General features: G+C 38.1%; 1 protein-coding gene across 1 annotated transcript in view; it reads right to left on the bottom strand.

The window, feature by feature from the left end:
- SVEP1 (sushi, von Willebrand factor type A, EGF and pentraxin domain containing 1) overlaps positions 1–12,386 on the bottom strand; it is a 220,901-nt gene that overhangs the window by 153,266 nt on the left and 55,249 nt on the right. Inside the window, exons 4-5 of the mRNA XM_058302548.1 lie at positions 3,826–3,984; positions 2,737–2,916 (exon numbers count right to left, since the gene is read on the bottom strand). Coding sequence (XP_058158531.1) covers positions 2,737–2,916; positions 3,826–3,984 — 339 coding nt within the window. The remainder of the gene's footprint in view (positions 1–2,736; positions 2,917–3,825; positions 3,985–12,386) is intronic.

The following is a 12,386-nucleotide window of genomic DNA, read 5'->3' as shown; positions in this document are numbered from 1 at the left end:
AAAGGTTAAATCATAAGCCCTAGCCTCTTCCCTCCCTGGGGTGCTTTAGACCAAATTCAATGATCAGTGACAAATAAGTAGAAATACTTTTCCTTCTACATTTTAATTTTTATTGAATGTGTCCATCATGTAAGTAGAATCTTCGGTGAGTGTGTTGATCCAGTGTGCAGATATATTTTGCCTTCCACATGTTGGCTTTTATTGAGTATGTCCATCATGCCCAGTACAACAGCGTGGGCCACAGGGGATTGAAAGACGAATAAGATAAATTTGTACAATAAGGATGTATACAATCTGGAAAACCATATTAAACTGCTTTTAGCTTCAATAAAATGCTGAAACCACTCCAGCTTTTCTGACCCTAAAGTAATGGATTTGTATCATCTCTGGAGTACTGATAGTAAATTAGAGTTTACTAGGTGTCTCATACAGACGCAAATTATACTGCTTCGCAAATTCTGGTTTTAATAAACTTTCATTGCTCCTCAGAGAAAAACAAAACATATGCAATAATTCTTATTTAGTCCTTAAACATCTTACATTCTTTTTCAGTCAAGAGAGATCATTTATCACTTTAAAAACATAAATTTTTGTTTTAATAAACTTTTATTACTCCTCAGGGAAAAACAAAGCAGATGCAATAAGTCTTATTTAGTCCTTAAACATCTTGGATTCTTTTTTCAATCAAGAAAGATCATTTGCTATCATTTAAGAAAAGAAACAGGGACATGCTTTTTAATTTAAAAATCCATATATTAGTTTCAACTTTTTAAAAAATTTTAACAAGCTAAAATAAAACCTGCCATAAAGGTTTCCTGACTTTTACTCCTTTCTCTGTTTCACTTCAGCAATGAGGTGAGCTTGATATCTCAGACTGAGATGTCAGGAAGTCGCCTAATCCTCCAAGGTGTGAGGCCCAGTTCTTAAAATCTCTCTCATCCCATGACATACATGGTGACCAAGCTCCCTAAATGATACAGAGTGTAACTGCTGGAGGGCTGCACATACAAAAGTCACCCCATCCAGGCTGAGCAGGTTGGCAACCGGAGATGGTTTATCACAACCAAGAGCAGAGGGAAGGGAACTGGAAAACCAAGGCTGAGTGCTTCCTGAGAGGGGGTGGTCATTTCTTATGACTGTAGTGTAGGAGACAAGGTTCAGATTATGGACTGTGGAGGGGATAGAGGGGCGGCACGGATCAGAGCTTATCCTGAAGGGGGAGTCTACCCTGCTTTCCCGGCTCTTCTTTGGAAAACCAGTAAGTGGAAAGCAAAAATGTGATGTTTTCCGCCCTCTGCCTTGAGGCATTTGGAAGAAGGAGTAGAGGTTTTATACAGAGCCTATAACAGTTGACTTTACAGGAACATATTTAGAGGATTTAATTAATTTTTTCAACTGTGACATGGGTTTTTACCATTTGAGAGGACATGAGTGAGAATTTCTTTTGACTTCCCACCTAAATCTCACTGATAACATACTTTTCCTTTTCTTGCCATCTCCTTCCTTCATTCAGTCTTCAGATTCTCTTCTTTTTTACTTACCTGTTTGTATGTATTGATGAGAATCTGAATTGGGACCTGATTTGAGCAGATTCGTGTTTCTAAATGGGTTTGGTATTGGTAGCTGATAAATATAAACAGTGGTGGCCACTTGGATTCACAAAGTACCTCGGAGTGATGAGTACGTGGGCTTCCCTTCTGGATGTAGGAGCCAAGAGAAGACAGTAAGCTGAGGCTTTCTGGGTTCTTGGAGCAGTCAAACACCCAGCAAAGGATATTGCCAGAGGATGCCTAAGGAATGAGTGGGTAGGGTCGCCAGCTTTAGCAACACCACCAACAAAACAAAGAAAACCCAGTTAAATGTGAATTTAAGACAACCAACAAATACATTAGTATAACTGTGTCCCAAATCTTGCATAGGACACACTTATATTAAAAAATTATTTGTTGCTTATCTGAAATTTAAATTTAACTGGCTGTCCTGTAGTTCATCTGGCAACCCTTGGTGGTGGGGTGGGAGTGAATAGTGTTTTCAGAAGCTCCATGAGTAGGGATTCTGGTAGAGGTCCTTAAGTCCTGTGGCTTTTTCCCCTCCTACCATTTCTTAGATGTGCTTCTTTTCCAATCCTATTGGTGAAACCTCAGGCTGTGGACAGTACAACAGTTGTAAGGAGAACTAGGAAAGCAGGTCCTGGAGAAGCCAAGAGTGGAAGTGAATGGAAGTATTGTTCTTTTTGTTGCACCTTTGCATTTAATGTTGGGTTCTTGTGGTACTGTCTCCTCTCTATTGGCCTGAGTAGGCTGGGGATACCACTTTAGCAAATTCTCTACTACTTCAAGTGAAGGATGGAGATATACATGTTGGCCAACTGCTCCTTGCTGGGTACTGGTATGGATTCTGGCATCAAAATTGGCCCCCACCCCTGACTATTCCAGAACCCTCACAGGCAGCCTATTTTGGCTACTTTAAGTTTATGTAATCTGTCCATTTACTTCCCAGGCAGCCCCTTCCTTTGCCTATTGATAAAAAAGAACATAAAGGACGTAGCTTATGATGATGTGGTCAACTGAACTTGGTAGTTTTGATTTCAAACTTCCTATAGTTATTTTTTTCCTTTTTTGTGGTCTGTGGTCTATGGAATCAAAAGGAAGAAAACTTTCACTGGTTCATTAGAGTTTAAATCAAGGAAATCAAGCAAGACAATCAATAAACAACGTGAATTGGCAGTTTGCATACCTCTGCAGTAGCTCTCTGAACCAGACCACAAACCACTGGGTAGACACAAGATAATGCTGCTTCCCACGAGGTCAAATCCAGGGTGACACCGGACCCCACAGGCTGCATTGAAGTGGTTGTTGCAAGTATTTTGGATAAAGTAACCATTTTCAGGAGGTTTTAGGGCAGGGCAGTGGACAACTAACATTTACAAAAATAAGAGTAAAAACCAAAGTTAGCATTTTTTCTAGGAAACCTTTTTTTTTTTTTAAAGGGAACATTTCATCTGTTCATCTCAATTCTCCATAAGATTCCCATTTACCGCTTTTGAAGGTCTGAGGACATATATGGAAGAATAACCTTTACATCTGACTCCTATTAGGTATTTACTTCCAATTAAATACAGACCAAATAGTATTTTTTAACTTAAAAAAATCAGTTTTATTGATACATACTCACAAAGCATACAATCTATCCAAGGTGTGCAATCAAGGGTATTTGCTATAATCACAGAATTGGGCATTCATTTCTTCAATCAATATTTTTAACTTTTGAAACATTTTATTTTGAAATTTAGATGGGTATGAGATTTCTTGACCTTAGCTATTGTACCCCTTTATTAAGTTATAAAAGAACAAGGAAGTCCAGCAAAGTATATGTGCTACTAACTCCTAGAGCTGCACCTTCTTACACATGGTATATGCTAATGAGTTGTTTTTAAATTTTGATATGAATAAATACTGTGACATTTTACTTATTAAATATATATTTTAAATTGGATTTGACTATCAGAGCTAAAATCAGACTGTTTGTTATCCAAATTTATTATTAAAATTGTAGCTTTCCTCTCTTAGATAAATTTCAGACTTTTTCTAAGTGCTAAAACTTTCTGATTTAATTATTAATACATCATTCCTAGGGTTTCAGATCCTCTTTCTCTAGAGCAAGATATGGATGTGTCCAGTGATAAAAAGAAATGCTACATAGCAAATACTAGCCCCCAAAATATGATGAAGGAAAGGGATAGCAAAGACCATTCTAAATGAACTGGAGTAAAATGCCAGCATTATCTCCCTCAAAGTTCCCCAACTTTTAATTTCATGGACTTACCTTCACAGGTCTGGCCAGATGCCCGATACCCCTCTTTACAGACACAGTCTTCTGCGGACGTGCTTCCAGGTGGAGAGGTGTGGTTTTTGTCAGGACACGGAATGCAAGAGGTGACCCCTCCTGGTGAACCTTCAGGCTTATATGTCCCTGATGGGCAAGCTGCGGACAGACAACAAGCACATCTGTCATATCACATGATATTTATCAACACTTTAGAAATAAAATAGGGAAAGATGGGCCAAACAATAGGTTTTCGTAGAAATAATAGCATAACTCAAGCAAGGAGGGAAGCCTTTTTTTTCTTCTCTTTTAAAGTGTGATGTATTTATTTACAGGTTATGAGGTGGTCTCCTGTAATCTGCAATTAGTTGTAATTACGATATAACACAGTATGATAAGCCTGGGCTTATGGGTGAGTAACATACATTAAGGGACTAAAAGAAATCAGTTGAGGGAAATAATGCAAGTGATGGGAAATAGACCCTTTGAAGAAAAAAAAGCGAAAGACCTTGCTTTTTCCAGGCTCAAGAAGAAAAAAAAAAAGATTACAAATGGTATCTAATCGACCTTGCCTCAAATCCTCTCTCCACACTGACAATGTGGCTTTGAATTTGTAGCTTAATATCTCTGAAGTTATACACATCTGCAAAATAACTCAAAATTAAAAATTCAATTACTACGCAAATTGTGGAATAAAGGGACCTGCAGTGCTCAGTTAAGCCATTAAATGCCATATAGCCTTAGTACGCATTTGATTCTTAAAAAGCAGTAACAACTTAAGTAACCTGCATTTATGTGGTAGTATTTTATATAAATGATCTCATTAAATCCTCTCAGTAAAATAAATATTATTTTTATATTAGTGTTACTAATAATTATGCATTATTATTAAGTATTATTATACCCATTTAAAAGATGAGAAAATAGAGGCTTGGAGAGAGATTTGATGCCTTTAATATTACAAAGTTAGTGGGTGACAGAGCAAAATGTATTTGTTAGCAAATGCTTACATAGCATTCCCTATGTCACATAGTGTTCTAGAAAATACAGAAGCTGAATTGATGATGCATATGATATCTTCCACTGACAACATTTGATGATTCTATAAATTGAATATTAATAATACTAAAAAGCAATTTAAGGAAATACTCTGTATGAGTGATCAGATTCTGGCAATAGATTTAAAGATTTATTTAAAAAACAGATGTAGGACATTATGTATCCTGACATAACCCACTGAATGGGCTGGGAGAGAGTGTAAACTATAGTCCGTGCTGTGTACCCATGCTCCAAAATGTACTCATCATATGCTATGAATGTACCACACTAATGAAAGAAGTTGTCGATGCGGGAGGAGGGGAGGAGTGTGGGATGTGGGGAGTGGGGGATATGGGAACCTCTTACATATTTTAATGTAACATTTGTGTGATATGTGTATTTTTTAAAAAAAGATAATAATAAAAAATATTAAGTGAGAAAGAACTAATTTTACAATTTTACTCTCCAAAATCTTTTGAGTAATGAAGACTTTACAACATTGGACAACAGTGTTTTGGATAAGAACATCCAGAAGTACATTTGGAAATATATTGTGAAATTCATAATGATAATGGAAAACAGACTTTAGGAGAACTATTTAAAAGCATTGCACAATTCTAGTGGGAGAGGTGTAATCAACTTCCTTGATTCCCAAGGGGGTCGGTAAAAATTCCTCATCTAAAACCAAGCAAATCTGAAAAGATGAAATTAAACTGTGGTTTGAACAAGTTTCACAAGTATTGGTAAAGTGCTATGGTATTTTTTTTTTTTTTATGAGATGTTTCCTTCCTGGAAATGTACCAACTATTATTTCTTAATCATTCTTTTTGTTGTTGTTAAAATAAGCACTTTCTCTTTTCAGAAACATCTTGGCGGTTATCAGCTACTATTACTGGAAGTGTAATTCTTGAAGTTATGTTGTACTAACATAAGCTTTTTCTTCAGCCAATTTAACCCAATTCTCTGAGTGAAGTAAATTAAGACACCAACCAGTTTGGAATTTGGAAAACACAAAGTCTGCCAAATCTCTAACCTGTCTTAACAATTAAATACCAATTACTTAGATGACTTTTAAGTTATTATTAATAACATGTATTATACAGTTTTACATTTTACAAAATTCTTTCTTCCATATTAGCTCAGATTAATTTTTTTAAATCCTGATATTTTTATTTTTTAAGATTTATTTTTTATTTATTTCTCTCCCTTTCCCCGTCTTCCCGCCCCCCCCCCCCCCCCCGCCCCAGTAGTCTGCTCTCTGTGTCCATTCATTGTGTGTTCTTCTGTGTTCGCTTCTATTGTTGTCAGCAGCACCAGGAATCTGGGTCTCTTTTTGTTGCATCATCTTGCTGCATCAGCTCTCTGTGTGTGCGGCACCATTCCTGGGTAGGCTGCACTTTTTTCGCACTGGGCTGCTCTCCTGACGGGGTGTACTCCTTGCGCGTGGGGCTCCCCTATGTGGGGGACACCCGTGTGGGATGGCACTCCTTGTGCGTATCAGCACTGCATATGGGCCAGCTTCACCACAAGGGTCAGGAAGCCCTGGGTTTGAACCCTGGACCTCCCATATGGTACGTGGATGCTCTATAAGTTGAGCCAAAACCGCTTCCTGCCTGATAAATATTAAGAGACTTTGCTCCTCGAATAATTCATCTTTACATATTAATGGATCTTTTTAAAGAATGGAAGTTTTCTTTGAAACTACAATTTTCAACAAACCTGTTAAATATCTCTCAGAGACTGAAATCTTCAGTCAGTTCATATCCAGTTGAGCCCTGAAACCCAGCAGAGTTGCAGCTAACGCCTACCCTCCAGTTCTTTGTGCTTGCCTTGGACAACTAACAAAATGATGATGATGGCGAGTCCCATCCCCAAACAAGGAATATCTGCAACTGTGACCAGAATAATTCCTTTCATCTGCCCCATAATATCTATGTCCACTCTCACCTGAAGCAGTCAGAGCAGACACCATCCCAAATCCCTCAAGACTGAGGAATGATTAAACCTAAGCGGGAAGTGCAACCATGGACCAAAGTATATTGCAGTTATTATCTTGTGGTATCAGGGTAATGCAATGTATTAGTCAGTCAAAGGGGTGCTGATGCAAAGCACCAGAAAACTGTTGGCTTTCATAAGGGGTATTTTTTTGGGGTAAAAGCTTACAGTTACAAGGCCCTAATGAGTCCAACTCAAGGCTGCTTTCTCACCAAAGTCAGTTGCCACATGTTGAAGCAAAAAGGTGGGCAATCTCTGGCTGGTCTCTCCTTCCTTCTTTCTCTTAAGGCTCCATGGACCCAGCTTCTTCTGATCTCAGCTGTAGGCTGGCACAGGGCTCATCTCTCAGGGCAAGCCCTCTGGCACAGAGCTCCTTTCTTTCCAGGCCTTCTCAGCTGCTCAGCTTCTTTGTTCTCTTCAGCTGCAAACTATCAGGTGCAGGGCTCATCTCTCCCCAGGGCTCCAGATCAAAACTGATGAAGTTCTCTCTTCCTCTGTGTCTACAGAGGTCTCTCTCTCTTTTTCTTGGGTGAGTACCTGTTTCTATTAGCCCACCAAAGGGGCGGGGCCCTCAGTCATGCCCTCCTCCTGTGGTCGAATCAAAGCCCTAACCTAATAGGTAATTTAATCAACACATGTCAGCCGAATCTAATGCATTCAGAGGGTATCACCCCAGAGGAATAGATTAGTTTACAAACACAATCTCTCTTTTGGGGATTCATAAATAATCTCACAGCCACATGTTACTTTGGTATAAAGACAGTGGTTGCTAGGCATTCAAAGGTGAGGGGAAGATGTGAATAGGTGGAACACAGGACATTTTTAGGGCAGTAAAACTGTTCTGTAAAATACTGTAATGATGTATACATGACATTATATGATTTGTTGAAGCTTATAAAACTGTACAGCACAAAATGTTAAACCATAATGTAAACTATAGACTTTGGTTAGAAGCAATGCTTCAATACTGTTTCCTCAACTGTAACAAATATATCACACTAAGGCAGGCGTTCTTAATCTTTTTTGCCCCATGGACCCCTTTGCTAGGCAGGTGAAAACCACAGACCCCTTACTAAGTCCCTACTATACCGTATATTATTTAATGAATGCATCACTCTTGCACCGACATGTCCCCACAAGAATGATGTTTCTTTGTAATTCAATTCAAGCTCACAGACCTCTTGCTGAGAACCCGTGCACTAATGTAAGATGTTGATAGATGTGTGTGTGACTACATGGGAACTCCCTATACTTAAGGGGTAATTTTTCTGTTAATCTAAATCTTTAAAACAAAAAAAAATTTTTTTAAAGAGCCTAGGCAGGCATACAGGCATATTTTTATAAGGGACAGCAAGGATCCTTTTATTTTCAACAGTGAATTGGGGGAGGAGACTTTCAATCATTCTGGATTCTGCACATCTCAACCTGTGTGAAATGCATTAGCAGCCTGTCAGTCTCCTTGTGATTGCTTAGCTTATTTGGCTGGAGTAGAGACTGTTTGGACAAATTCATGAACTTGAGCCCAGTGTGGTGCCACAGAAGCAAATGGTACCCTAACTGCAGGATGCCATGTTCCAAATGCAAGCACCTGCTCAGACTAGTCAAGAGATCACTGATGATCAGGACGAATCTATCAATAAACAAAATGCAAATTCTCAAATGACTGTGTCCAAAAGAGGAGGCATCAGCAAAGCAACTGTCACATGTTAGGAATTTATATATATAAACATATATATGTATATATGTATGTATACACACACTCAGGCATATACACACATACATTCATACACAAATACAACCTAGCTGAGTATAGAATACTTAGGTGAAGTCTTTTGCATTGAAAACACTATAGACTTAATTGACTCAAGGAGTTAACTGTCTGGATGAGAAATGTGAAATTAACCTGATTTTTATTTAAAACTTTGTGGGCAGGCACTTTGTAGGAGAGGCCTCTGGAGATTTCTGAATTATTTTTAATCCACTTTTTTCTTTCTAAAATAGTTAACATCTCAGATTTTTATAAAGAAGAAGGTAAAATTTAACATAAGTTAAACCATTCTAGTTTAACTGATCTTTTAATGTTTGACATTTAGACTGATTCCAAATTTTTTTTTACAATTTTAAACAACTTCTCTGAAAACCTCTTGTTCCCTTAAGTCTTTGATCCATTTTCAATTTTTTTTCTTAGGCAAAATGATTTTAACTTTTTAAACTTGTGACCCTATTGCTAAATTATTTTCTATTCCCATTATAGGAATGAATGTACATGTCTTGCACTTTCATCAGTAATGAATATTAAGAGATTTAAAAATTACCCTTTAATCATGATTTAAATGTGAAGTCCTGTGAATTTCAGCACAACAGGGTTTCAACTTGAAACTACAGTGGCTCCATGTTAGGATTCAGACATAGATAGGCCTAACAGAACTCTATATGATTAAAGAACCTGAGTGTCTTCTGGGAGGAAATCCACCATGGCAGGGTTGATATTCAAAAATACCACAGCCCAGAACGGCATGGTTAGCAATCGATGAGAAGAGACACCAGCTGAAGCAGCAAAGCAGGGTGCTTCAGCCATTTCTCTACCCAACATTGCCTCTACAGCTGCTGGACTGTGGGGTGGGCCAGCAAACTTGGAAGATGGATCAGACTGGTAAAGAAGCATACACAGTGCTCGAGTTGGCAGCTATTTACCAACAGGTACATAAATATTTTGGTATTTCAATGGCCTTTACCACTGTACTGAATAGCTTACCCTAAGGAAAGAGAATTGGCACACCTTGGACCTGATAACACTTAGTGGCTAAAAAGGAAGAAAAACTCTGAGTGTACCCTCGTGTTTGTCAGCAAATTTGTTTCCTTGTGTGTGCCATAAAGAGGAATAATTTAAGAATAAAATCTCAGGCTTGAAATATAGTTGCCTTTCATCTTTTTCTTTCCTTGTCTCCTTTACTTCACATTCAATAAGACATTGAGGTCTGTGGGGATTTGGAAATGTGGCTTGTGACGACTGCTGTTTTCTGTGCTCAGTGCTACCTTAAATTTAGGACCTGATTATTTTCTGCCTGTACTGATGTCCTAACCTCCATCCATTGTATCTTCCCCTAGATTACTTCACAGTCAGTGGTTTCTGCCCATGAATGTCACATTAATACTCCTAAAACACTGCTTTGTTCAGGATATTTCTCTGCTCAAAAATCTTCAAGGGCTTGCCAATTAACAAAAGGCCATCTCTGTGGTGTGGAATTTAAGTCTCGGTACAATTGAGTCTGTACTATTTACCTTTCTTGCCTCAAATTCCACTATATTGGTAGATTTTGTCCACTCCCTCAGCCATAGAAGCCACCTCCAATTCCCATGACAGTCCTGTATTTTCCATTCTCCATAATCGTCTCCCCATTTCTACCTGTCCAAATCTCACTCATGGTTCAAATCCAGGTTAAAATCCATCACCTCCATAACCAAAGGTAAACTATTGTTCAACAGCTATAGCATTTTGTATTCCATGTATGTCACACTTTTTTCCTTTCAATTTCAGTTGCTAGGAGCTGGAATTATCATAATTCTTGGTTCATGACATACATTCTAACTTGTTTATGGTAATTACAGATCTATTTCATATTAAGCTACTTTTTGGCAAGGCTTGTACAACAATCACATCTTCCAAAAAATAGTTGAAGGAGGCAATGGAAATGGACAGAATCAAATGATTTCCTTATGTAGTTTGCATAGGACCTGATTCAGAATGATCCAATCTGCTTGGCATTCATTCTGATGATCTGTGTGGTCTAGTCTATTGCACCTTGAAGCACTTCAAACATCAAATAATATTTTCCTCCTATTCTTTGAAATGTTTGAACTATCTTCTGAATAATAGTTGTATAAATAGATTTGCAAGCATTTGACTTTGGCAGTCACAATGCTTTCACACTTAAACTTCACCATGTCACAACCTTTCTCCCATTTCATCAATTAAAATAGAGTTTGGTGCAAAGGATCAAATGCAGGGGTGAGAATTCTGAAAATTTTTACTGATTCTGATACTGTCTGACCTCCTCTAAATTATGTAACCAATTGAGCAACTATTTTTTTTCCATCACTACTGCATGGGTTTGTAGCCAAGTAGTTGTAAAACTAAAATTTCATGACCCTCTTATGGATAAAAAGAGTGTGACAGGTAATGGGTTAATGGGGCTAAAGCCAACAATAAAACACAATTCGGTCTGTGCCCTTATGAAGCTTGTGGTATTGAACAGTAAATTAAAGAGGGGCCAAATACCATGTTCTGTGACAACATGTCAGAGGCACATCATTCAGACAAGGTAGAGGAGGTAGGTCAGGTTAGCTTAGTTGGTCAAAATGATTTCAAACATGAGATCAGACTGTGAATAGGCATGAGGGGTGATATAGGAGAAGGGTGATGGCAATCCAGGCAGAGGAACCAGCCTGTGCAGACCTGGAGGCAAGAGATGGCATGGGATGTCTAAAGAAAAATGAGAGCTCACTTTGCTTGGGGTTCAGAGGGGTAAGGCTAGAACCATCAGGGCTGGGCTGGGCAAAGCACATTAAAAGCAGGAAGATATTCTAAAAACAGTGGGGAGCAATGGAAAAGTTTTAAGTTAAGGTATGTGACAAGATCACTTTGGGTGTTGAAGAATTTTTCTGGAGGACAACCACATTTGATTCTCAAACATACGGTACGCTTCATTCACTGCCACATATTCCTATACTTAAGGACAATTTAAGAAGAACTTGAGCTATTATTAATTACTATTTTTTGCTTAATTGATCTTCTCTTTTTTTCTATAAAGCTTTCTAAATTATTCTTAACTTATTGGCCATTAACTATTTTTTCCCATTTTTCTTTGGTTTCAGTACAAATAAAAAGTCATCATCAGGCCTAAGATATGGAAAAAATAGATATCACTATGCTTCTACAAATGGTGTATCTAATTAAATTAAAACCTAAAGAGCAATGTAACAGTTGGGTTAACACAACCAAGAAAGAAAAATCTGTCAACAGAGAGGAAATGAAGCACCTAAAAGAGAAAGAGCATTGGTTTCAGGAAAGAGGTAGAATTTGTACTTTACCTTAACCTACCCACTAAGTACAACAAAAAACCCTCAACATTGTGTGTAAAGTAAACATAAAAAGAATCTGAAAGGTGAAGGTAAGCAGACCAGGAAGGGACCTCAGTACCCAAAGAACAACATTGTGGTGAGTCCCCTAGATTTTCTTATCTTCACTGATCCCAGAATTGAAACTAAAGAAGCCAGCAAGCCCAAAGCACTAATAGACACTGACAAAAAAAAACAACAAAAAAACCCCACAAATTCCTGTTCTTTCAAGCCAGAAGATCAGGAAAATGTCAGCTTAGCAAGATGGAAATCTTTTAGACAATAACTGCTCTACTCCAGCCAAACACCAGAGAAAACAGTGGCCTCACCTACATCCACACCAGTTGCGGTTGAATGGAGATCCTAGACTTCCACCCTTGTGAGACTCTTGTGAGATACCCCAACAATTT

The sequence above is a fragment of the Dasypus novemcinctus genome, chromosome 8, assembly GCF_030445035.2.
Source record: "Dasypus novemcinctus isolate mDasNov1 chromosome 8, mDasNov1.1.hap2, whole genome shotgun sequence".
NCBI classification, from domain to species: domain Eukaryota; kingdom Metazoa; phylum Chordata; class Mammalia; order Cingulata; family Dasypodidae; genus Dasypus; species Dasypus novemcinctus.
The sequence above is the reverse complement of the archived record's forward strand: the minus strand, read 5'-3'. Positions and strand labels throughout refer to the sequence as shown.